The sequence below is a fragment of the Monodelphis domestica genome, chromosome 2 (genome assembly GCF_027887165.1).
Source record: "Monodelphis domestica isolate mMonDom1 chromosome 2, mMonDom1.pri, whole genome shotgun sequence".
NCBI lineage: Eukaryota > Metazoa > Chordata > Mammalia > Didelphimorphia > Didelphidae > Monodelphis > Monodelphis domestica.
The window spans coordinates 504,865,119-504,892,638 of NC_077228.1; the positions used below are offsets into that span (position 1 = coordinate 504,865,119).

At 42.9% G+C, this 27,520-nt stretch overlaps 1 protein-coding gene and 1 long non-coding RNA gene across 4 annotated transcripts in view; one reads left to right on the forward strand and one right to left on the reverse strand.

Annotated features, from left to right (window-relative positions):
* The window catches only part of RAB11FIP4 (RAB11 family interacting protein 4), a 203,814-nt gene that overhangs the window by 57,003 nt on the left and 119,291 nt on the right, over window positions 1-27,520 (reverse strand). Inside the window, exon 1 of one of the 2 annotated variants that reach the window (XM_007485572.3) lies at window positions 17,773-17,983. The exons of the other annotated variant lie outside the window; for it this stretch is intronic. Within the exon in view, the coding sequence (XP_007485634.1) occupies window positions 17,773-17,802 (30 nt within the window). The 5' untranslated portion in view covers window positions 17,803-17,983. Of the gene's footprint in view, window positions 1-17,772; window positions 17,984-27,520 lie in introns of those variants that run through there. 2 annotated transcript variants of the gene reach the window in all.
* LOC130457534 (uncharacterized) lies at window positions 18,093-18,663 on the forward strand. 2 transcript variants are annotated; one of them, XR_008916823.1, is made up of 2 exons: window positions 18,093-18,197; window positions 18,477-18,663. It is a non-coding gene; the product is annotated as an uncharacterized LOC130457534 (long non-coding RNA). The 2 variants fall into 2 exon arrangements; XR_008916824.1 differs by having other exon boundaries at window positions 18,107-18,178.

The following is a 27,520-nucleotide window of genomic DNA, read 5'->3' on the forward strand; positions in this document are numbered from 1 at the left end:
CTTCAGGGCTCACTGCTGCTGTCTTTGGAAGACTGAGGGGAGAGGGGAAGAGGGAAAAAAGAGAAGGGGAGGGGGGAGGGAGGGGGAGAAGAGGGGGAGCAGGGAAAGCAGGATAGGCCAGGGAGGAGAGAGGAAAAGGGTTTTCTTCTCCACTTAGCTCCAGATTGCTCCCAGGTGTGTGCAAGCAGCAAGCCAAGCCTAGGAATTTTAATAAGGGAAATAAAGCCTGTGTGCCTGGCAGCCTCGATCTCCCCCAAGCTGTCTTTCCCAGCTGGTGATGCTGGCTGAGGGTGAAGGGTGTGTGCATGTGGATGTGTGTTTTGGAGGTGTGTGCCTCTCTACCCAGAGTCCTTTTTTCTGGGGTAACAAAGCAACCCTTCACACCTCTGGAGGGGAGGGGGAAGACACAGTCTGCCTTGCCCCTAAGCAGCTTTAAATTTAGCCCTGATGTTATGACACCTCCTGGGCCCCCTCCTGAGGAACTGACTTTGCAACTAATACCCAGGTTCCAAGACAGCTCAGAAAATACACCCGTCACTTTCTTGTGACACTAAGGTTTGCATCTGATGAGGCTGAGACAGCCTTCTCTCTCCTTCTCTCCTTTTCATCCCCCTCCTCCCTTTCTCTCTCTTTCTATCCTTCTCTCCCTTCTCTCTTCTCCCTCTTTCTCTATGTCCCCATTTCTCTCTCCCTCTCCTTTCTCAGTCTGTCTCTCTTACATATACATTTACACACCTAATTTTTTAAAAATGTCTGTCTGGCAGAAGGGGATTCCCCCTCTCTCCACCCCTTTCCCATGGCCCTGTCTCCCTTCCCTTCTCCTTGCTGCTTCCTCTCATCCACTCCCATCTTCTGGCCACATTTCTCATCCCAAGAAGCATCTCTACCGAAACGATGGGCAACATGATTCTTTAGTCTTGGGAATGTGAAGAGTTGAGTCCTGACACTTATGATCTATGTGCCCTTGGCCAGTTATTTAACCCCTCTGAACCTCAATGCCCTTATCAGTAAAACATGGAAAATGCTTGTCCTACCTCATTTTCCTCATCTGTAAAGTGAGGATATTGAATTTTATGGCTTCTTCACTCCTAAAGCTTTCTATCTCAAAACCCAGGATCCTATGATCTGCGTGTCCTTGGACAAATGTCAAAGCTCCCTCTGGCCTCAGTCTCCCCATCTGCAAAATGGGAAACACTTCCAGTTGAAGCTAGGATGCCTGTCACCAAAGAGAATCTTCCCTGCTGCCTGTAGACAGGTTATGGCTGCAGTCCCTGGCCTTTGCCCCAAAATCTAGCAGAGGGAATTTCCACTTATAACATTAAAGATTTATGTTTCTCTTGGAAGGATCAGAGGATCGAAGATCAAGGGTGGGAAGGAACTCAAAGCCCATCTAATCCAACCCCTCATTTAGCTAAGGAGGAAGGGGGCAGGTGGTCAGGGGGGATTCTGAAGGAGGCTAAAGGACTTTTATCCATGTATTAAATGTCAGAGGAGGATTTGAACCAAGGTTTGCTGACTAAAATCCAGTGCTTGTACAGAGAAGAGGGAAAAGTGGGTTTTTTTTTAACAATGAAAATATTATATTTTTAAAAGGAGGCAAGGGAGGAAGACCCCCTACCCCAAAGAAAAGCACCCCAAACCTATTCTTATTCAGTTCTGCCTAGGCTGCTTCCTATTTCTTCTCCGTCCTTCCTCCCCCAGAGAGAACACATCTGCGATAACCTCTATGTGACTTTTATTCAAACGTGAAAACACTCTCCTGTTGGTTGGGAAAGAGCCCACTAGATTATAAAGAGAAGCAGGTTGAGTCAGTGTTGACGAGCTATCAGTTGCATAACTTCATGGGTTTTTTTAAGGAAGTCAAACCCAGAGGTTATCAGCTCAAGGTTCAGAGCCTTGGCCAGATAAAGGCTGAGGACTGGGGGATGGGGGGGTCCCAGCCTCCCCCCATCTCACACACAGCAACCTCCCTTCTGACTCCTCTGCTTATCGGCCCACTCGATGCTGGTCAGCTTGGACGAAGAGGAAGAACCTTCTCCAATCTAATGGGGCCAAGAAGAATAAGTCCGGAGCCTTCTATGTAGTGTGTGAATATTGCTTTTCAAATTCCTTCCTTTGTGTTTTGCATTTTTAATTGATATATTGCTTGCCTTTTCAGTGGAGAAGGGAGAAATGAAAGGGAGGAAGAAGAATTTGGAACTCAAAATCTTTTTTTAATAAAATTTTTTTTAATATTAAAAATAAAGAATAAATCTAAAGGGGAAAAAAAACAAACCTAAATCTGGTTTTCCCCAGGTTATATATTCCCAGTTCCTTCAAGTGATTTTCATATGATTAATTGTAATAATAGTTGTTGTGAATGATTTTTGAAAACTCTTAACTTTAAAAAAAAAAAACCCAGAAACAACTCTTACCTTCTGTGTTTGAATCAATACTAAGTATCAGTTCTGAGGCAGAAGAGTGGTCAGGGCTGGACAACTGGGGTAAAGTGACTTGCCCAGGGTCATACAGCTAGGAAGTATCTGTCACCAGATGTGAACCTAGGACCCTCCATCTTTAGTTGTGGCTTTCTATCGACTGAGCTGCCCATGTGTCCTACTCTTTGTGACCCGTTTGGGGTCTTCTTGGCAGAGACACTGGAGTGGTTCACCGTTTCCTTCTCCAGCTCATTTCATAGATGAGGAAACTGAGGCAGATAAATGACTTGGCAAGGGTCACACAGCTAGTGTCTAAGGCCACATTTGAACTCAGAGAGGTAAGTATTCCTGACTCCAGGCCCAACAATAATAATAGTGGCTAGCATTTATAGAGTACCTTCTATGTGCAAAGCATTGGGCTTTACATATACTATCATAGGAAATAGGTGCTGTTATTAACTCCATTTTTTGGTTGAAGAAACTGAGGCAAACAGAGGTTAAGGTCATACAACTAATAAATATCTGTCTATGACCCAATCTCAAAATCTTTAGATATCCTGGGAGCCCTCCACAAACCCTGGGAGGAAAGGTGGGGGGCACATCCAAGAGGCAGTGTGGACCAGTTGTAGAAGCAGGTAGGTGGCCCAGTGATTTGAGAAGACAGATCTAGAGACAGGAGGTCCTGGGTTCAAATATGACCTTAGAGATCTCCCTAGCTCTGTGATCCTGGACAAGTCACTTAATGCCAATTGCCTGGTCCATGCCCTTTTGTCTTAGTGTTGCTACTAAGCCAGAAATAAGGATTTTCACTTTTACCTACTTAAAAACATAAGGATTTTTTTTAAGTGCATAGAAATTGGGAGCCTTGGCTTTAGACCCCCATCTTCCACTACTTACAAAGTTCTGTGTCCCTAGACAAATCCCTTGACCTCCCTGGGTCTATTTTTTCACCCATAATATAATATTATAGTTATAATAACATATTTATAATATGTTATAACAACCTATATTACTTGCATCCTACTGGATTTCTGGAAGGGGGAAGGAGGAAGGAGGAAGAGCTGGGCTGCAGGGAAACACCTCCCAACATGGGAATGGCCTCCGCCAGTACTGATCTGGGATATCTTAACAGGACCACGTGGCAAGGGCTGTAAGGTTCAATGCCTGGAATGCTCTCCCTCCCCAGTCAGTCCCTTAGAATTCCTGGCTTCCTTCAAGCCCCAACACAAACACCACCATGAGCAGGGAACGAGATTCCATTCAAATACCCTTGGGTAGGACTACCTCCATTCAGACGTGAGAGCTGCTAGTGCCTTCCTTCTAAGACCTAGTCTCTGGCTTTTCCTCTATGTTATTCTCCATCCCCCCCCCCCAAGTCCCCTAAGCACAGGAACTTTCTTGGTACCCCCAGGCTTAGCCCAGTGCTCAGCAAACGGTAAATCTTTCATTAGGACTCCCTGATTGATGGAAGGTCACCTATTCTAACCCCCCACATTCTGAAGGAGGAGCCAAGGGCATCAGGCAGTTCCATGAAGAGGAGATCCCCTACTTTGTACACAGTCCCCACTCTCAAGGAGCCCCCACCGGTGGGAGACAATATGCAAACAATTAAGGTAAAAAAAGACATATACAGGAATTAATTTTTAAAATCAATCAAAAACCCTGGAATCAAAAGGTGCTGGCATTTATGGGGGGGGCAGGACATTGCAAAAATGTGGGATTTTAGCTGGTATTTGAAGGAAGCCAGAAGGTAGAAAATGTCTCCTGCTTTTCCCCCAGCCCTAGAGAAGGCAAGTAATATGGTCTTGGGTATCCATGTAGGATTGCTTACTGTCTCAGCAAAGGGGGAGAGAGGCAAGAACTTGGTACTTAAAAAAATGTTAAAACAAAATTATACATATGGTAGTGGCAAAGTAGATAGAGTTCAGCCTAGAGTCAGGAAGACCTGAGTTCAAATGTAACCTCATTTACTTACTAGCTGTGTGACCCTGAGCCAGTCACATCACCCTATTTGCCTCAGTTTCCTCATCTGTTAAATGAACTGGAGAAAGAATGACAAACTACTCTAGTATCTTTGCCAAGAAAATCTCAAGTGGGGTCACAAAGAGTCTGAAAAACAACTGAGCCACCAGAAAACAAAAAAATATTTGAAATCAAGAAAAACATGTCTATATTAGTCATATTGCCCAAAAAAGCAAGAAAAAGAAATAAAATGGAAACTATATTGTACAGTACTTCTGTGTTTAGAGTTCATCAGTTCTTTTTCTGGAAGTGGTAACATTTTTTCATCCGAAGTACTTTGGCATTATCTTGGATCATTGTATTCATCAAAGTAGCCAAGTCTTTCACAATTGAGCGTGTTACTGTATACAATGTTCTCCTGTATCAAGTGATGTAAATCTTTCCAGGTATTTCCAAAACGGTCCCGCTTGCCATTTCTTATAGCACAACAGTATGCCCTTGTTTAAGTCATTCCCCAACTGACGGGGATCCCCTCACTTTCTTTTTTTCTTTTTTAAACCCTTACTTTCCATCTTAGAATCAATATTGGTTCCAAGGCAGAAGAGTGGTAAGGGCTGCACAAAGAGGGTTAAGTGACTCACCCAGGGCCACCCAGCTAAAAGTGTCTGAGGTTACATTTGAACCTGTGGCTAGGCTGGCTCTCAATCCACTGTGCCACCTAGCTGCCCCCTGGCATTCCCTCGACTTCCAAGACTGAAGTGAACTTTGAAGGGAGCTGGGAACACTTGTAAAGAGGGACCGTGTTCCCAATATAGATACAGACTGCAAACAGTCTATGGATGCAATGTTGCACTTGGGAGTAGGGCAAGTAGACCAATCTGGTGGGTCTTTCTGGGGCATGCCAGGAGTAATGTATAACAAGTCTCGAAAGGGAAACTGGAGCCAGATCATGAAAGCCAAACGGGGTGTATTTGATCCTAAGGACAGGAAAAAGCCACTGGGGTTTCCCGAGCCCAGTCAGACCTTTGCATTAAGGAACAAGGAATAAGGAAGATGGTTTGGAAAGGGGAGAGAATTTGGCCAAGGCCACTCGATGAGGGAGGCTGCTGTAATAGTTCAGGCTCTCGCCCAGTTTTTATGAGAATCAAATGAAATTCACAACAGATAAGGGAGGAAATCAAAGGAAACTGCTGGCCATTATAGCCAACAAAACTCCGAACTTCAATGAATATTTATGAAAATATCAAATAATGGGGATCTTAAAACCACCTAATTTCAGAAACAGAAAGTGAACAAGCCATAAATGAACTCTCACAGGGGAAAAAAACCAACCAACAACCCTGAGCTCAGGTAGATTTACAAGTAAATTCTGTCAAGTTCTAGCAATAAGGCCATTAGAAATTAATGGAGGGAATAAACACAGGCAAACAGGAGGCAAAATTACTTCTTTCTGGAGATAATATGATGGATTCGAGAATCCTGGAAATTCAATAAAAACATTAATTGGAACAATTAGTAATTTTGGTAAAGAAGTAGAATAAGAAAAAAACTCCTGCTCATAAATCTTTCCGCATATTACTAACAAAACCCAAAGAGGAGATTTTTTTTTTAATTCCATTTAAAACAGCTACAAAATGCATTTAAGAAAAAAAAAAACTCTGGAAACTGAGTTCTCAAAATAGAAAACACTTTACGGAAATAAATAGGGACTGGATGTGACTTGATTGGTTGAGAGAACTCCCAGGTCAGGAAATTCCCTTTACAATGCAGGTAGGCACCCCCACCACAACTTTAAAAATCTTCCAAAATACTGCTGAGTCTCGAGCCCTGACAGGTTTAAATGACTTTCCTAGCATGGCCAGTATGTGTCAGAGGCAGAAATGAAACTCAGGGCTTCCTGGCTTCGAGGCTGGCTTTCTATCTGCTCTAAAGTGCTTTGTAAACCTTAAAGGCCTTTTAAAATTCTAATTATTATTGCTGTTGTTGTTGTTTATGATTACTGTTATGCCACAATGACTTTATGGAACCGGATCAAATCATGACAAAATTTATCTTCAGGAAAAGGTTCCTCTTAAGAGAAGTTATTTTTTGAAGCAGGAATTAAGGAGCCTGAGTATTTATTCTGCAGAAATCATCAAAATTAATAGGTGCTGAAACAATTCTGAAGGACTTATGACAAAGAATGTTGTCCTTCTCCAGAGAAAGAAGTGGTGGAGCTGGAATGCAGATCAAAGCAAACTATCTTCCACTTTAGTTTATTTATGGTTTTATTTGGGGGGTTTGGTTTGATAGGAGAATTCTTTGACAACAGTGACCAATATTGCGTGATAATGCATGTATGACCCAGATCAAATTGCTGGCTAGCACCGAGAGGGGGGAGGGAAGAGAAGGAGGAAGACAATTTGGATCTTATAATTTTGGAAAACATGTGGGAACACGTTATTGCATGCAATTAGAAAAATAAAATATTTTTGAATAAAAAATAAAGTTTACAAAACAATGTTAAAAAAGAAAATGGTACCAAAGGCCTGGTGTCAAGAGGACCTGTATTCAAATCTGAGCTCAGTCATTTCCTAACTGTGTGACTCAGGGTAAGTCACTTAATCCCCATTGCCTAGTTCCTAACCACTCTTCTATCTTACTTAGTGTTACTTACTAAATATCAATTCTAAGATAGAAGGTAAAGATTTCTAAAAAATTAATAGGTTCTGGGGCAGCTGGGTGGCTCAGTGAATTGAGAGCCAGGCCTAGAGACAGGAAGTCCTAGGTTCAAATCTAACCTCAGACACTTCCCAGCTGTGTGACCCTAGGCAAGTCACTTAACCCCCATTGCCTAGCCCTTACCACTCTTCTGCCTTGGAGCCAATACACAGTATTGACTCCAAGATGGAAGGTAAGGTTAAAAAAAAAAATTTAATAGGTTGCAGTTAAGAAAGTAGAACAAAATGACCAATGGGAAAAACCCAAACCAACTACTAGGTCTTTTCAACAAAACTGCTGGGAAAATTGGAAAAGCTGCCAGGTAGAAATTCAGATTAGCCAAATACCATGAAATAGAAACAGCAGCTCTAAATGGACACTTGACCTAAAGTGTGACAATGATGCTATAATTATGAGGAGAATGAAAGAAGGAACCTTTCATAACTAATGAGGGAGCACGGGTTCTGACCCTGGAGGTTGAAGAACATTGAAAAAATACTTTGATAACTGCATTTCAATATAATTGCTTTCCTTTATAATCCTAAGCATTTTGTATTAATGCATTTAATTTTTTAATACTTGAAATATTTCCAATACAACTGGTTTTCTTTGCAATCTTATATTTTTAAAGTTCTAGATTTTAAAACTGTGTTCTGAGAAGAGTTCCAGAGCTTCACTAGCTTGCTTAAATTAGGGGTCCAGGACATTAAAAAAAAAAGTGAAGAACTGCAGGGTTTGGGAAAGAATTCTTAACTAAACAAGGAATAGAAATGATCACTGAAGATAAAAAGGCAGCTTTAAACAGATAAAATTCATAAACAAAATCAACACAGTTAGAAAAGTAGACATTTACAGGGAAAAGATCTTTGCAGCAAATATCTTTGATAAAGCTCTAATAAGTGATATGTAAATATATATACACCCTATATAGTATTTGTAGTATATATATTATATGTACATATGTATATTTAATAGATATTTTATATTTAAATACATACTTATAGAAATATCTACATATATACAGTATATATGTTTATATTTACATATTTATAGATACATCTAGATAATTATATTATAGATACAAATTTAGATACATCTATAACTGAATTTAGATATAGCTATATTATATTTGTGTATATATTTATAACTATATTTAGACATAGCCTAATATTATAAATATTTCTGTTTATTGAAATTTCTATGTTTATAGAAATATCTATAACTATATATTTAGATATAGTCTATATTATAGATATTTAAGTATTTTAAACCCTTACCTTCCATGTTGGAATCAATTGATTCCAAGGCAGAAGAGTGGAAAGGACTAGACAATGGGGGACTAGTGACTTGCCCAGGGTCACACAGCTAGGAAGTGTCTGAGGCCAAATTTGAAACTAGGACCTCCTGTCTCTAGGCCTGGCTCTCAATCCACTGAGCTACTCAGATGCCTCCATATATTTAAGTATTTATAGATATATCTGTAACTATGTATTTAGTTATTGTTTTATATTACATTTCTACAGTTATCAATATATTTATAACTGTATTTAGATATAGCTTTATATTATATATTTTCTGTGTATTGAAATTTTGATGTTTATAGAAATCTCTATAATTATATATTATATATAAAGATATAGCTTTATATATTTAAATATTTATAGCTTCATATTTCATGTCTATATTTATCAATATATTTATAACTATATTTAGATATAGCTTTATAATATAGATATTTAAGTATTTATAGATAAATCTGTAACTATGTATTTAGATATAGCTTTATATTATATTTCTACATTTATCAATGTATTTATAACTGTATTTAAATATAGCTTTATATTATAGATATTTAAGTATTTAAAGATCTATCTGTAACTATATATTTAGATATAGCCTTATAGTATGTTTCTACATTTATCAATATATTTATAACTGTATTTACATATAGCCTTATATTACATATTTTCTATGTTTATTGAAATTTTTATTTAAAGATTTATCTATAACTATGTATTTAGCATTATAGTATAGTTAAATATTTATAGATTTATATTACATGTGTATATGTATCAATATATTTATAACTGTATTTAGATATAGCTTTATATTATAGATATGTGGATATTAAATGTTTATAGAAATATCTATAAGTGTTTAGATATAGTTTTCTATTTCTATACTTATCAATAGATATATCACTATGCATATGGATATAAAAGAGATCCATGTTTCAGTATAGCACACACACACACACACACACACACACACACACACACACACACACACACACACACACACACACACACACGCCATTTGGCCCAGCGGTTTCTCCAAAGAACCACAGAAATCGCCTCCCACCAGAAAGGCAGGGCAGAGACAATGGGCAACGCTGGAGAAGCTCCACCAGGGGATTCGGCGCTTGGTGGAGCTGTGAACTGGTCTGCCAAATTCTGGAAACAAAATCGGGATCCGAGCCCAACGTCCCCCACTGCTCTACACCTTTTAGCCCCATCATCCCACTGCCGGGTAACAGCCCAAGGAGGGCAAGGGCAGCCAGCGGGCAAGGTCTCTCCCTGTCAGTCCCGGGCGCCCATCACTTGAGTCACCCGTAGAGCGGTGGTATGAGAAGGTGATGGAAGGCTCACCTCCCTGGGAAGGAAGAAGGAAAAAAGGAAGATCTGAATGAACTGATGCAGAGCTAGTAACAGAGCTGGGAGAACCCGGGAACTAGGGAAGAGGAAACAGCACTGAAAGGACTTTGGAATTCTGATGGGGCCACCGCGGTGCCTCAGGGTGGAAGGCGCCTCCCCCTTTCCCTGACTCCCGGCACTTGTTTGATTTCGGGATTCTTAGTTGTCTCGGAGAAGAGGGCCATTCACGGAGGGACAAGAATTGTTGCCTTTTTAAAAAGCATCAACACAGAACAATCTTAATAAGCAAATATGTTTTTATGCCAGAAAATTTTGCTGTCAGGAACGCTGATCTTGTCGTTGTGATCATTCAAAACAGTGACTACGCAGGAGAAAAGACACGGTCTGCACGGGGCAGCTGGGCAAGAACGTGGAGGACAGAAAACACATCCCTCTGCCTGTTCTGCTTCCAAGGCTGGAATCTATGGGGGGGGGGGGGGGGGCGTTTATCCTTGGGAAAGAGGAGCCAGGAATGAAATGGAGAGCTGATGAGATGGGTAGCCCTGAGTGTGTTCTCTAGCAGGTATCTAATAGGATTCTTCTCTCACCTAAGCCCAAGCTCAGTCCCTCCTACCTACAGATGTTCCATAGAGAGGGCAGCCAAGGTAGCTCAGTGGACAGAGTGCCAGGCCAGGGACTAGAGGTCCTGGATTCCAATCTGACCTCAGATACATCCTAGCTGTGTGACCCTGAGTAAGTCACTTAACCCATTACCCAAGTCAGAGAGAGGGAGGAGGGAGAGATAGAGATAGATAGAGAGGGAGAGACAGAGAGAGAGACAAGAGGGAGGGAGTGGGAGAGGGAGCAAGCAGTGTCTCTCCTATGACACAGGTGTCATAAATAAGGGTTGGACTCTAATTAAAACAGGCCTCTTCAATTATGCTGAATTAGTCATGAGAATTTCACAAAAATATGAGCCCAGGATGGAATATGGCCCCAGGGAGAGGACTGGAACAACCTGTCACCACTCTGCTTGGGAGCCACCAGGGGGATGGGTTCAAATCCTGATTATCTCATACTCTATGACCATCATATAAATATCCTGTATCTCTCCTGTGTGCAACTGGCTGTTCCCATGTTATCTCCCCCACAAAATGAGAGCTTCCTGAGGTCAGGGGTTGTACCCTTTTTTGGTAATTCCAACCTTAGCAAAGGATCTGGCACACAGTAAACATTTGTTTAAATCAATGGTTGGCTTTTTTTTATTTGCTAAAAAAACAAAAAAACAACTCAACCTTCTGCCTTATAACTAAGTATTAGTCCTAAGGCAGAAGAGCAATGGGAGGGGAGGGGGGAGCAGCTGAGTAACTCAGATTGAGAGCCAGGTCTAGAGATGGGAGGTCCTGGGTTCAAATTTGATCTCAGATACTTCCTAGTTGTGTGACCCTGGGCAAGTCACTTGATCCCCATTGCCTAGCCCTTACCACTCTTCTGCCTTAGAACCAAGATAGAAAGTAAGGGTTTTTTAAAAAAAGAGCAATAGGGGATAGACAATTGGAATTAAGGGACCCCTGGACCACCTGACTTGGTATCCACTAAGCCATCCAACTGTCCCTATTAATATCATCTTAAACAAGGGCCCTTAACCTGGGGTCCCTGATTTTTTTTTAAAGTTTTAATAATTTTGATGGAATCAATAATAGTTAATAGAAGCAATAATTTTGATAGAATGTGTTTCCTTTGTAATTCTATGTATTTAATGTTATGAATTTAATAAGCACATTACTCTGAGAAGGGGACCCAAAGGCTTCAGCAGATTTCCAGAAGTCTAGGACACAAAAATGAGTAAAATCCCCCTGTAAGATCTCTAGTGATTGGAGGGAAGTAATTTTGAGTCAATTCCAATGACCACCATGGATCAAAATCAAAAGCCAGCAGGGCCCAGCTCAATTCATTGACAAGATCAATTCATCAACAAGCATTTCTCTTAATCATTTGCTAGGTCTAAGCCTAGCTCAGTGCTAGTCCCAATGAAATCATGGAGGGTCTGTACTCCATCAGGACAGATAACCTGTGCGCATATAAGTGTATATAAAAGAAGTAAAAGGCAAATTGTGATGAGGATGAGGAGGGGGAGGCAGGACCAGTTGGGGGGATCAGGAGCATCCCCATGCATGTGGCAGGGGGTGATCTGGGAGGAAATGAGGGATCCCAAGGGAAGAGGGATTACACTGGAGAGATTAAGAGCCAGAGGGCACGTAGCCAGGGACCTGGAGTAGTTTTTCACCCTTAAGCATCTCATCACAGAAAATCAAACTTCACCTCCAAAAAAAGTTCCAAAGTCTCACACACCTCCACAGAAGCTACACTGCATTCTGCTTTATGTGATCTGGCAAAGTGGTTTGGATAGGGACTCCTAGACCAGACGTCCAGGTGTGGAAACGCCATCTACAAAAGCAGGCTGACAACTTTCCAAAAACTTTTAGGCTTAGAGGGATTCTTCTTCTTCTTCTTTTTTGTTTTAAACCCTTACCATATGTCTTAGAATCAATTCTGTATATTGGTTCCAAGGCAGAAGAGCAGTAAGAGCTAGGCAATAGGGGTTAAGTGACTTGCCCAGGGTCACACAGCTAGAAGTGTCTGAAGCCGGATTTTTTTGAACCCAGTATTTCCTGTCTCCAGGCCTGACTATCTACTGAGCTACCCAGCTTCCCCTTAGAGGGATTCTTAACCAGAAGTTGGTAGGTAAATTTAAGGAGGTCTGTGATTTGGGGGGGAAGAGGAGATTTACACCTTTATTTCAATAGAATTGATTTCATTTTTAACCCTAGGCATTTTATTTGATGGAACTTAAAATTATACTGAGAAGGGTCCAGAGGCTTCACCAGACTGTCAAAAGAGCCCTCAACACATACAAAAAAAAAAGGTCCTGGAATGGAGACTGCACAGACAACAACCGAAAGGTAAAGGGACTTGCCTAGGGTCACACAATCAAAATGCATCAGACAGGACTTGAACTCAAGTCTTTCAGAGTCAGGCTCTCTAGACACATTGCCCACTGCATCTAGGAGTAGAGGGCAATTGCCTGACACCCTTCAGCCTCTAAGGAATTTTCATTGATTTATTTAGGCTAAACCATGCCCAGAACTCTTTTAGGCTTTCCACTTTTACTATAGTGAAAAATGGAGCACATGCTGGGGCACCAATCTAGAACTCATCTAGATGGATGCTTCTCTATGGTCCAATACTCCTTGCTGGATTTTGAGTCAACCCAACCATCAATCAATCAATGGATATTTTATCAACAAGCGTCTATTATATTCCAAGCCCAGTGCCAGGTAAGCACAAAGAATGAAACAATCCCCAGTCACAAAGGATTTCCATTCAAGTATTTATTTTTCTTTTTAAACCCTTATCTTCAGTCTTAGTATCAGCTCTAAAACAAAAGACTGGTCAGGGCTAGGCAACTGGAGTTAAGTGACTTGCCTAGGAAGTGTCCGAAGCCACATTTGAACTCAGTCCTCCTGCCTGAACAACTCACCTGACCCTATTCAAGTATTTTTAAAACACCTACCATGTGTCAGGAGTTGAGAATGCAAAGAAAAAAAATGAGACGGTCTCTTTTCTCTAAGTGCTCACCTTCTGAAAGGGAGAAATACAAATAAATATGGGAGAAAGGATGTTCCAAAACCAGTGTTGTTTTTTAAGTTATTAAGGACTTTGGGGACTAGATAGATACAGATAAATCTACAGATATATCTATAGATATCTATACAGATCTGTCTATATTGTAAACAAATTAAAAATTTTAGTTAGTTTCTATATAATTAAATTAAATTAATTTATTTTGTTTATTTCCATGTTTAATTTCTTTCTATATAATTACAGATATTTACATCCTGTCCCCCCAAATCCAACCCAAAATACAGTGATGGATGTAGAAGGAATTAATGGGCAAAACTGCAGACTCTCTCCTCTATTTCACCTATATCTGCTACAGGACCTCGCAGAGATAAAAACAAACTTGAAAATTATCTAGTCTGACTCCCTCATTTTACAGATGAGGAAACCAAGGCCAAGTGACTTGGTCACACGGGTGATAAGTGGGATTCAAACTCAAGCCTTTCAACCCCAGATCCAATGCTGTTATTGTTGTTTCTGAAAACCAAGAAGCCTCCTAACAGTGCTCCCAGGAGACAGGTTCTCACATGAAGGAAGCACAATATTTTGGCCCACTGGCTTTCCTAGACTGTGTAGAAGCCAAGGTGAGAATCCCAGTTTTGGGGGAGGAAGCTTCTTGTCTGTTATTTCATTTCCCTGATGAACCTGTCAGCTCTCCCACTCCCCCTTCACTTGTTTCTGAAAGTGAGTTTTTGAAATGTTGCCCTATCCCGTGTGATAACCGGAGACACCCCCAGACAGAGGCTCACAACCTTTTCTGCGCACTGACAGTCTGGTGAACTCCCCAGACCTCTTCTCACAATCAGGTTTTTCTAAACATAACCTACATGATGACAAAGGAAACCATTCTACTGAAACCCAGTCAGCAAAACAGGTTTGAAAAGTTCTCCCCCCCAGCAATCGCCAATAAATGGGATCCAGGGCTCCTCAACAGCCAAGGAACAAAATCTCTTTTTTTAGGATCGAAGGATCCCAGCTTTCTAAGCAGCCAGACAGGGAGCAATCACCTGCTTCTTTTTGTAGGGGAAATGTCAAATCTCCAGACAACCCAAGTAAGAGGGAGCCCAGTGATCTGCCCTGAGGCCCCAGCCCCCAAGTCTGCTTTGGTCTCCAAAAAGATTAACGGCTCTGGGAAAAGGAAGGAGCCAGAGGTCACAGGTCTTGCAGGATCTAAGCAAACACACCGTGGGACAAAGCCTTGCAGAAGAGAGAACAGGAGGGCACAGGGGATGATAAAGATTTTCTTCCATGAAAATTCCAGTGTTTAATGCCACACAGCTTGGCCGGGGGACTTATAGGGAAGGATCCTTCCCCTCACCCCAAACCCTTAATTTTTGTCCTAGTAACAATTCTAAGGCATGTTTTGGGGACTAGAGAGATATAAATATTTCAATAGATATATAGATCTATAGACATTAAAATATGTTTATTTAATCTATATTTTCCTATATATATTTTCTATAATATATTATATACTATAATATATTTATATTTTCTATAATAGATTATATACTCTAATATAAACATATTTATATTTTCCTATATATTTTTGATATATATTTCTCTATTATGTACTATAATATATTTTTCTATATTTTCTATTATATACTACAATATATTTATATTTTTATAATACATTATATACCATAATATAAATATATTTATATTTTTCTATATATATTCTATATGTAATATAATATATTTGTTTTTCTATATTTTCTATAATATATGCTATAATATATTTATATTTTCTATATATTCTATAATACATTATATTCTACAATATAAATATTTATATTTTTATATATATTTATATATAAATATATTTATATTCTTCCAAAAAACAACCCAATCCAAAACACTTAGTAATGAAAGTAGAAGGCAAAACCCCAAGCTCTCTAAAACATAACTACAAGAAAGATAAAAGCCCTTGGGCTAGACAAGTGAGAGTAAGTGACTTGCCCAGGGGTCCTAGAGCTAGGAAGCACCTGGGGCTAGATTTGAGCCCAGGTCCTCCCAATGGCAGTCCTGGAGCTCTATCCACTGTGACACCTGGTTGCCCCAAGGACCTACTTAAAAAATAAATAAATAAAAAGGAAGCTTCTCCAGATCTCAGTTTTCTCCTATGTAAAAAGAGAAGCTTGGACTAGTCGGCCTTTAAGATCTTCCTTAGAAGTCCACAATCCTGTCCTATGTCCAACTTGCCCAGTCCATGCCACAAAGCTGAGTGCTTGGTAATAGGTGCTTGGTACCTGGATAATCGGGGCCAGACTGGAAATTTGGTCACCCAAGTTATCTTATCCAGAGAAGGTCATAACTGAACAGAGGCCAAGGAGGTAGTGTAGTTCCTTTTCCCCAGGAAAATATGATACTGACGTTAAGTAACTTGGAGGGGATGACTTTCTCTTGAGTTGGAACAGCTGTGGAGGGAAATCCAGCTCAGAAGCACAGGGTGCAGGTGGGGGGCTGTCTTTTGGTGAGCTGCTGAGACTCTCCCAACCTTCTCCCCAAGTTATGTAACACTGGAAAGCACTTTCTAGACAACAACTACCATTCCTCCTCTCACACTTCAGAGAGCTACTCCTCTCAACCATCAGAGCAGGTGGTGAGAGCATTTTTTGCCCCATTTTACAGATGGGAAAAGTGGGGGGTCCAAGCTTTTACCCAGCCCCCCCCCCCCAGCTAACGAAGTAGCCTTAGAATAAAGCCGTCTGCCAACTCTGAGAAATAACAGCATTTTGCTTGTCCCTATCGCTGCATTTACAACATGTTCTTACATACTATCTACTTTGAAACTTAGAACAAAAACATCTCACAGTCTGGGCGGATTACTCAAGGTCAGAGAAGCTGGCCAGGAACACAGGTCTGCTAATATCCAGAGCCAGATCAGAAATACCAAGAGACGAACAAAAAGTGTCCCTAGAGATTTGGAAGCCTATGACAGGGTCAATCAAGTCTCTTCTCCTTTCTGGCCATCTCCGTGGAAGGAGGGAGGAGTGGGATGCTGCCGCAGGGAATCTGCCGGTTTCAGAGCACCCAAAGAGTGGAAAGAGGTTGCTACAGTATTAATAGAAAGATACCTTCTCACTTAAGCTGCCAACCCCTACAGGAAGACTTTCTCTCCCTCTCATAGTGAGAGATCTCTCCTTCCCTAGGTATACAATGTTTACTTGTCTATGTAAATGTCTTTATACTTCTCTCCCCGCCTCCACCCCTCACGAGGATATTAATTCCTACTGGGCTGGCAGCAGCTTTATGGGTTGTACTCGTACAGCAGAGTGGGAATGGAGAAGATAGACTTAGTTCCGTAGCCCTAACTCTTGACCCTGAACAAGTTATTTCATTTCAGTCCAACCCCCAACCCCCCGCAGGGAAAAAAAAAAAGCCAATTGCCCTCCTACTTTATTCCAAAGAAAACACAGGTTGTAGACCCACCCCCCTAAAAAAAAAAGAATAAAGTCTCCAGCCTATGGCTGACTTGCATACAGTAGGCGTTTAATAGGACGCAAAAATAGACAAATTTAAAGACGTGGGCGATTAGGGGCAAAACGCTCCACATCGGTCAATACACAATCATTCATTCGACATTTACCCAGCCATTCCGCAGATAAATGACCGCTCTTTACTGTGGCTCAGAGCAACTTAGCTAGCAGGTGAATAGGGGACGCAGGGGGACGAGGGGAAGTGTCGAAGGTTTTCGAGTTCTCTCTTCCCAAACCCCAAGTCTGTCTGGGTGAGGGGCGATGGGAGTCGGCTCCGGTTAGATCACCCCTCCGCTCTTAGGGAAAACGTTCCTCTTTTCGAGGACCCGTACTCTGGGAGGCTATTCCGCGGGAGTTGGGGGGAGGGAGAAGCCCCCGAGGGTTTGTCCTACTCCCCGAAACACATTCTCCCCGGAGAACCTCGGCCAGGTACTTGCCGTCCCCCCGGGATGCCTCTTCCTCGGTGCTGCCCCGCACAAGGGGGTGGCGGCGTGAAGACTGGGGGGGGGGTCGTACTCTCCTCTTCCCACCCCTGAAAGAAATCCAGCGGGGGCGCGTAGAACAGCTTGGCCCAGCCCGGGCAAGCTCTGGGCTATCCCGCTCCCAGCACCTGGGCGAGCTCGGAGCTAGGTAATCTGACCTCCGGCCAGCTGGGGCCGGACTGTGTCTCCGGCCTCCCCAGGGCAGCTAGCACAGGCCGGGACTGGAGAGAGAAGGAAGGAAACAACTTCCCCCCAGCGATGCCAGGCTGCGGAGAAGTTGCAAGAGAACCAGGGAACTTCTCGCCCCCCGCAGCCCTCGCCACCCCCCCCCCCCTCCGTGTAGCCCCCTGCGGCACTCGGCCAGCACCGTCCTCCCCACTCCAATCACCCCAAGCCCAGCACCGGGCTGCCTTACCTGGCTCGAAAGAGCTGGGAGCGAGCGCATTCCGCAGTCCCGGAGGCAGGAGATAGCACAAGCAGTGCCGAGAGAACGAGAAGGATGCCGCGCGTCCAGCCGGGAACAATCTTCCTAGCTTCTCCCTCCCCCTCCTCCTCCTTTTACTCCTCTCAGTCCTTTCCGCAACAGTTGAAGGCGGCGACGCCGGCGGCCTCGGCCCCGCCCCCACCCTCTCCGGTTGCTGGGGCGACCCGCGTGGGCCGAAGGTTTCTTTGTATCAAAGCTTCTGTGACATCACAGAGCGCCCGGGAGTGAGGATTCGAAAGGGGCGTGGCCTCCGGGCACTACGAGGAGGGAGGCCACGCAGCTGGGGGACCGGGAGCGCTACCGGCGCAAACTAAGCGCTGGACGCCGCGGGGCGCAGGTGGGCCACCCAGCCTCAGGTAGGGCCTGGGGAACCCCACCTCCTCCCTCTACTGGGCGGAGGCGGGGCTTAACAGGCCCGGAGATCGCCCCAAGGGTGGAGCTTGAGGGTTGGCCCAGTAGCCCGAGAACTGCACTGGAAAGTTAATAGACGGCCCCGCCCCCGAGGCTCCACCCCCCAACTCTGTACCTATTTGTCAAGCCGCCCTCAGCCAAATCTCACTCTGGGCGCCTGCAGTTAGTTCCCAGGAGATGTTCCTTCGCTCTGCGGAGAAAGCCACGCCTGGTTATTTTTGCAGTTACCTGCATCTGCGGAATTCCTGAGGACGGGAGGAATGCGAGCGCCTGCTGGCCAGGCAGGCTGGAGACCTCCTGGGACTTTACCCTCCGGCCCTGCCCCGCCCCTAGCTCCCTTTCTGGGGAGCCTCGATTTTCTACTCTGTAACTAAATGTGAGGGACTGCTAAGATCCCCAGTTCGAGCAGAACTTAGCTTTTTATTTGGGCAGAAGGAAGAGAGGAGGCCGGTTCTGGTTTCAGTTGTGTAAGGAATTCCCCGTGATAAAATTCCCTCCACTAGGGCAGACTAGCACCTGCTTTACTAAGTATAATCTATTAAAAAAAATTCTTACCTTCTACCTTAAAGTCAATATTGTGTGTTGGTTTCAAGGCAGAAGAGCGCTAAGGGCTAGACAGTGGGAGTTAAGTGACTTGCCCAGGATCTCACAGCCAGGACGGTCCGAGGTCACATTTGAGACCTCACTTTTCCAGAGCTGGCTCTCTAACCACTGAGAGACCTAATTGCCCTTCGCCTAGGTACAGCCTTTAAAGAGGTGTTTAGGGGCGCCGCGACGATAAATAACTTATCTGTGGTGTCCGTCTGACTGCCGAGTCTGGGTCAGAAACAGGACTTTGATCTAGTCTCCCTAATTCTGCTGTTACAAAAGGAAAAACACACGAGACAAAACACACTGGCCTCCCACTTATCCATACCATTTAAAAGACCCAGTGATTCGAATCGTCTAAAACAGGATATATAATCCTTTAGCTCGTTTGCCCAGCGTTTTAAGAAACAAAAACAAACACAGGCAATTTACCTTCCTAATCTCATTTGCCTTAGGTTAATAGTAATAGCTCAAGAAACTTCCTGTAGTCTTTCTGTTACTAAATATACCTCGTTGGCCATTTCAAGTTCTCTATTTCCTGATCGCAGGCTCCTCTCCCATTCTGATTGACATCTTTAGACCCACTCTCGAAATCTGTTCTCCAGCCAAGTATGAGAATTGTTGTTCCTTACAGGCAACACTGTCATCTTCCACCTCCGTGCCTCTGCAAAACTCAGCCCCCATGCCTGGACGATTTAATTTTCTTTTGAAACTCTTATCTTCTTATGGGTTCTATGGCAGAAGAGCAGCAAGGGCTAGGCAACAGGGGCCAAGTGACTTGTCCAGGGTCACAGAGGTAGGAAGTGTCTGAGGCCACATTTGAACTCAAGTTCTCCTGACTCCAGATCTGGCACTCTATCCACTGTGCTACCTAGATGCCCCTTTGACTGCAATTTTTCAAAGCACTTTCCTCACCAAACTCTATGAAGTAGGGAATACAATAATCATTAAATGATATGTTTATTTATATTTATTATATTGTATTTCTATTATATTTCTATTTGTCATGTATTTATTATTTATGTGTTTGTTATATTTTATATTTATATATTATATATGTTTATATATTTCTATTTATAGTATATTATATAATATTGTATTACTATACAAGTATTATTCCCATTTTAAAGACAGGTTCAGAAAATAAAGGCCTTTCTCTAGTAAACATATATTCTTTGCCTCTCCTAGTTACACTTTGCCTCCTTGCAGAGGGAAGGAAGGGAGATGGCCAGAAGCCAGGTGGGTAGCAGAAGGAGTTCAACTAAAGCTAGAAATGCAGCTTTTACACAAATAATCATGGGAATAAAATTGTGAAAGGAGAGCTGGCCTTAGCCCTCAGGTTCAAGTCTTGCCTCTGACTCATACTGGCTGGATGATCCTAGGCAAATCATCCAATCTGGAGCAAACTCTCTAAGAATATAAAGTGCAGGGGGAAAGGGTACTTGACCTACACAGGTAAAAAGACTCTGGGCTTGGATTTGGAAAGGACCTCAAAGGCTAGTTCCCCCATTTTTACAGATGAGGAAACTGAGACCATAGAGGTTTAGTGACTTGTCCCAGGGTCATCTGGCTGGGGTGTCTTAAAGGCAGAATGGACAGAGGGGAAAGGAAGAGGAGGCAAGACCAATTAGGCAGTTCCCATAGTTCCCAGCAAGAGATTATGGTACAGAACTGGAGGGGTTCATGAGTAGAAAGGAAATAGATTCCAGAGATATTATGGAGGGAGAAAAGGCCTGGCAACTGATTGAATTTGGAGGGACCGAAGGAAGGAGGGAGAGTGAAGAGTCAAAGGATGAGGTTTTGAACCTGTAAAAGACAAAAATTAGGAAAAGAGGAAGAGTTTGAGGGAAAGACGGTGAGTTCTATTTTAGGTATATTAGAAATACTTATGGAGGGGACAGCTATTTGACTCAGTGGATGGAGAACCAGGTATAGAGACAGGAGATCCTGGGTTCAAATTTTACCTTAGATACTTCCTAGCTGTGTGATCCTGGGCAAGTCACTTGCCTAGCCCTTACCACTCTTCTGTCTTGGGACCAATACACAATATTGATTCCAAGATGGAAGGTGAGGGTTTTTAAAAAATGTTTTTAATAGAAATACTTATGGAACTTCCAATTGGAGAAATCCAATATGGTGATGTGGGACTGGAGCTCAGTAGAGAGGTTGATGGTGGCAAGAGGAAGGGACACAATTTCCCTGGAATCTGGAGAGAGGAATGATATTGGAATGGTTTCAGTTGGAGTTGGGAAGGAGATGGAAGCCTTCCATTTTTTCAGGGGTGAGGGATTCTGCTGAGAAGGAAGATGCTTGGGGTGGTGGAGGTGGCTTGAGGAATGAAAAGAAGGCGTGGAATTCACTCTGTGAACAGTGGCATGGGAGCCAATCAGGAAAGAGTCAAAGGAGCACCCTGAAGCAGAGAAAGCCCAGCAGAGGTCTCATAAGCATACATTTGGACAATGAGTTGGTACCTGTGTCTCACTCATCTCTTCCAGAGACCCCTACCCTGCCAGCTGGGCAGAAACCAGGCAACTAGGCAAGGGAGAGCGCAGGCCACAAGAAGCAATATGGTATGGTGGAGAGAGCCTTGCTTGGGAGACAGAGGTCCTTGGTTCAAATCTTGCCTCTGATCCTTACTCCCTTTGTGACCATGACCAAGTCATGCAGGCAGAGGCAGCTAGGTAGCTCAGTGGATTGGGAACCAGGCCTAGAGATGGGAGAGTCTGGGTTCAAAGGTGGCTTTAGACACTTCCTAGCTGTATGGCCCTGGGAAAATCACTTCACTCTAATTGCCTAAGGTTTACTGCTCTTCTGCCTTGGAACCAATATTTAGTATCAATTCTAAGACAGAAGGTAAGGATTAAAAAAATAAAAGCAAGTCATACTGCATCAGCCTAGGTTTTCTCCTCTGTTAAATGGAGTTGAATTAGTTGGCCTCTGAGGTTTCTTCCAGTTGTTGATTTATGGGTTTATGAGCCACCATTTGGCAGAATAGTGACAGTCTTGGGGGAGAGAGGTGATGAGGGTTGGTCTGACTCCTGAACAGATTGTGTTCAGGGATCATTAAGAGCTAATAAAAATCTGGGTATCTTGTAACACTAAAGGCCAAAAGCTACCCTGAGCAAAACAACCAGGTTGTGGCCACAGAGGGCAACAGGGAGCAATTGCAGATCTCCCAGGGGTGCCTTGAAGCAATTATGATTAATGGAAATGCTTTTATTCCTTCCTCCTCCAGCCAATGGGATCTTTAACTGAGCTATGGTTGCACTGAAGAAGAGCACTGACAGAATCCACCTGGATTCGAACCGATGTCCTCTTATACATGAAAGGAAGGGAAAGGGGAAGGGAGAGAGGAAGGGAAAAGGGGATAGAGGGAAATAGACAGAGAGAGGGAGGGAAGGAGAGGGGGAGGGAAAGAGGAAGGGAGGAAAAGAGGGATGGAAGGAAGGAGAGGGAGGGAAGGAGAGGGAGAGAGGGAGAAGGGTTGAAGGAGAGGGAGAAAAGGGAAGGGGAGGGGAAAGGTGGAGGAAAGAAAGGAGAGAGAAAGGGGGGGGGGGAGGGAGTATGCAAGTCAATTGGCATCAGCCTCTGTAAAATGGAGTAAAATTAATTGGTCTCTCAGGTCCCTTCCAGTTGTTTTATGTGGACCATTATTTGACAGAATAGTGACAGTCTGTGGAAAAGAAAAGAAAGGAGATAAAAAGAGAGGAGAAGGGAAGAGGGGAGGGGAGGGGAGGAAAAGAGAAAAGGGGAGAGGGGAAGGAGGGGAGAGAAGGGGGTGAGAAGAGAGTGAGGAACATATAGAGAGGGAGAGAAACGGGGAGAAGGGAAAGAAAGGAGAGGGGAAAGGTCCTGCCTGGCAGTGGCTGGGGCAGATTAATCAGGCAGGGCACCGGAGCGAGTGCAGCAGGGGAAGGAAAATGCCGAGTGTAGTTCGCAGGGTGGGGCGGGCTGGGGCAGCGGATGTGGTGAATGGCGCTTTACCACAGAGTCGCTCCTCCTGGGGTCTCACCGTCTCTGCTCGCCGAATACCCGGGCTCAGCCCAGCCTGAGGGCATGGGGGTGGGGGGCGGGCGGAAGGGAGCTGGCGGCCTACCTATGGTACTTTTCAGAATGTTTGGCGCAGTCTGGGCTCCTGCCACGTAGCAGCACGGTGGCATCCAAAGACAAAAATAAAGCAGTCCCTGCCCTCAAGGAGATGCAGCTCCACAAGGGAACTTCAATAGCCAAACCTTTTAAATTTAATATAATCCAAGTTATTCATCTCACACCTAGTCTTGTTGTCTGTCTATCTCTGGTGTGGTCTTCGATTCTTCCCTTCTCCATAGACCTGCTGGGTCAACCAGGCTACGCTCCCCTCATTTACAATAACGCCGCTCTTTAGGTTTAGATCACATGCCCATTAGCTTGGGGTAGGGGGCGAGATATTGATTAACTCTCATTGTGGCCGCACTCTTTTCCGATAAGGGAGCAGATGGCCAGATGCAACGCAGCTTGAAAGGGGAAAGCGGGCCCAGGACTGAGTAACCCAAAGGGAAGTTCCCATGGGCCGTGGACTGAGCCCACCATTGGCCGTCTAAGCTCCGGACTGCCGCCCTTCCCAATAAGCGGATGGGACGCGCTTCAGGACTGAGGAGCAGCAGCAGTGGACAGCACCAACAGTTCAGAATTCAACCACAACTTTCACCCTCCCGCGCCCCTCCCCCTCCAGTCCAGCCCCGTTAGGAAACCTCCCTGGGCCCGATTGGCCAGTATTCTGCAATTTTTAGGATTTGAGAAAGTCCCCTGGGGCCCAGAGACCGGTGACTGGACCAGAGCCATACCCTGACTTGCCCCGGCTGGGCTTGAGCCCGTGTCTTCCTGCCTGACTTTATCCACTAGACCCGTTTCTCCGATCTGGGTCACAAAGACAAAATCGAACAATGTTAGAGCTGGAAAGTCCTTTAGGGATCATAAGAGCCAAGAGTGCTTTGATGACACGGACTCCTCAGGCTAATAATTTTAAATGCATAAAATGAAACACACAGGATTACAAAGAAAACTTCATTATACTGAAATTAGAATAATATATTTATATTATATTATATTATATTATATTTATTATATTATTATATTATTATATTATAGCAATATAAATATTGTATTTAAGATGTTAAAACTCGAAGGTACCACAGAAACCATCTAACCGAGGATTTCTTTTGTGTCATAGACACCTTCTCAAGATAATGTTTTTATTATTTTTAAACCCTTACCTTTTATTGATTTATATTTATAATATAATATAAATTATTATTATATATTATTCTTTTTTAAACTTATTTAAAAATTTTGTATATCTTTTCATTTTTCCATTGTTACATGATTCTTGTTGTCTCCCTCCCCCCTTTCCTCCTCCCTCCTGGATTGACAAGCATATTTTATTTTTATTTTATTTTAGTTGTTAGATTAGTATCAATTCTAAAACAGAAGAGCAGCAAGGGCTAGGCAGTCAAGGCTTCAATGACTTGCCCAGGGTCACACAGCTAAGAAGTGTCTGAAGCCAAATTTGAACCTAGATCCTCCAGACTCCAGGTCTGGTACTTTATCCACCAGGCTTTCCCCAAGATAATGTTTTTAAATGCACAAAATAAAACACATAAGATTACAAAGAAAACCCATTGTATTGACATTGTTATACCATTAAATAATTGTCTTATTAAATTATTTTTGAATAATTAAATATTGTTTGTATATATTCATCATAATAAAATGACAAATACTGAATTCCATCAAAAAATGTTTTTAAAACACATTCACAAGGGACAGTTAAGTAGCTCAGGGGATTGAGAGCCAGATGAGAGATCCTGGGTTCAAATTTGACCCCAGATACTTCCTAGCTATGTGACCCTGGGCAAGTCTCTTAACTCCCATTGCTTAACTGACCACTCTTCTACCTTAGAATCAATCCAAGATGGAACCTAAGGGTTTAAAAAATAAATAAAACAAACAACACATTTACAGACTACAGGTAAAGAACCCTGATGTAATTGAATCCCTTTTTTTTTTCCACAGAATAGAAAATTGAGACCCAACGGAAGAAACTGATTTACCTGCTCAAGATCACAGGGCTACTTAATTGTAGAACTGGAAATCAGGACCCAGGTTTCCTGATTCCCAGACCAGAACTCATTCCTTTATAGTTTAGTTAGCTTTTTTTTTTTTTAATGTAGATTTCCAGGCTCTGCCTTCCTGGGGGGGAACAATAATGAATAAAATGCCAAACACTTGCTCCAGCAATTCTCTCCAGATTAAATCTGTCTTCAGGAGGCAAGTCACTGAGTTTAATTCTTTTCGCTTCATGGATCTGATTTTGCTGTTGTGACGTGAGCCTAACTCCCACCGACTTTCTAGATGCCAAAGATAAATGCTAATGGAGTGTTGAAGAGCAGCCTTTGTGCCTAGTAGAATCCTCGTGCCATGCTGTAAGAGTGGCTATTTCAAGCTCTTTTTAATATGACCCTGGAACAGACAAACTGAATATCTGGTTTAGCAAAGCTAAGACTGGGTGATGTATTAGAGCTACGATGGCTAAACTCGACATTAACCAAAATATTTGGTCAATGGTGAGACTCGATGAGAAAACATCTCTTGTGAGCATCAGATGGATGCAACAAACATTTCGGGGACACCCAGTGTATGCAAGGTATTGTACAGAGTCAAAAATGAAAGAATCGTTGCCCTCAGGCAGGTGACATTCTACCAGAGGGATCTAATGCAGACTTGGATGAGTAAATACAAGGTACAGTAGTTTGAGGAAAGAGAGAGCATTAGAGAGGAGGATTAAAGAAAAATTAACATTAGCCAGGCAACTGAGACCAGTTTTAGCTGCATAAACGCAAAACGCACCACTGCTGACCTTTCCAGGCAATTAATGTGACAGATGTCAACACTGGTCTGCCACATTTGCCATTTCCAGAATGGCAACCGTAACTCACAATAAAAAGATCCAAATTCTCATGACATGAGTGGAGCAACAAGCCTTGGGGAAAGGGAGAAGAACAAGCATGCCTGGGCATGGCCCTAAGGGTGTCATAAATTTAAATTTGATTTTTAAAAACTTTTAATGAATTAATTACATTTAATTGACTATTTAATCCTCACAACCACCCTCGGATGTAAGTGCCATTTTAATTACCATGTTTCAGTTGAGAAAACTGAGACAACTTCTGGAACTTGGGCAAGATCAAATTGCTGGTAAGTAGCTAAGGTTGACCAACTGTGTGACCCTGGGCAAGTCACTTGACCCCCATTGCCTAGCCCTTACCACTCTTCTGCCTTGGAGCCAATACACAGTATTGACTCCAAGACGGAAGGTAAGGGTTTAAAAAAAAAAAAAGTAGCTAAGGTTGGATTTGAATTTGGGTCTTTGTGAGTCCAGTACTTTGTGTCCTACAGTGCCATCTAGCAGCCAATGGGGAGCTATTTCAGTAATGACTAGGGAGAAATCTGACAAGATGGATAATTCTGCCAGTCAGCCCTGATCATTTTGTCCCAGCTTTGAGATGTGAAGCACAAATTAAAATTCCTGCTGATTTTAGAGGCACTTTATAACACAAATATCAAACAAGGCAGGATGAAGGGATTCTATAGACAGCCTGGCCTCTGTCCCTGGGGACTTGGGGAAGCCTTTTTAAAGCTTGGGAACCACATTTCTCTAACCAGAAAAATGAAGACTATTTAGCCACTATTGCCCTCCCTTGCTGGGGTGGGGATGACTGCCTGGACAGGAGGACACTCACACAGGGAGGCTACTACTGGTGTGCATCTTCCAAAGGTCAGAGGTGCATTAGGAGCCTGTCCCATCTTGCAACTCTGATAATTAAATGGTACACATTGATTCAACAAGCATTTATTAAACTTTTACTCTGTGAAAGAGAATTTTTAACTCCCTTTGTTATTATAACTTAATCAATCAAGAACTTGAAGTGTCCCTCCTTTCACACTTAATCAGGCACTTAAAGAACCTTTTACTAGAAAAGGAAGTTCATACCCTCAAACACAGGAAGTGAATCCCACAAGCACTGCCTTCCCTGGGCAGTGCTAGACAAATTAAGGAACTATGATTGGTTCCTAAGATGTGACTGTGGGAGAACTGTTGGGTGGAGAAAAGTGCTTATAAGGTGAGACCCAACAGGAAGTCAGGCACTCTGATTTCGGATTCTTATTTTGGATTCGGCTTCTGATTTTGACTTCCTGATTCAGAATTTGGATCCTGGTGGACATTCAGATTAGGATTTTGGTGTTGGTGACTCAGGCTAAAGGGAGGAAGATTCTGTGTTGGAGACTTGTGGCTCAGACTCTTCAGTGTCAATCTTTTCGGTTTGGTGATATACTTGACTGGAGACATTCTCATGGGTTGGTGAGATTCACATTTGGATTCACACTCATGGTCTGGAGGCACTCAGACTCGGACTTGGGGTATTTAGCTAGGCAATATTTTCTATCTCCTACTTACATTTCCCTTTCTTTACTATCTCTACTTTGCTGTAATAAAGCTACTAAAGCTACTAACATACTCATAGTTGAATTTTTAATTATTAAAAATGGCAACCACAACTTTTTATAACTCCTAATTTGACCAAAATCCATTTTAATTCTTACAACTCTGTGCTGGATCCTGAGATACAAAGACAAGAAGGAA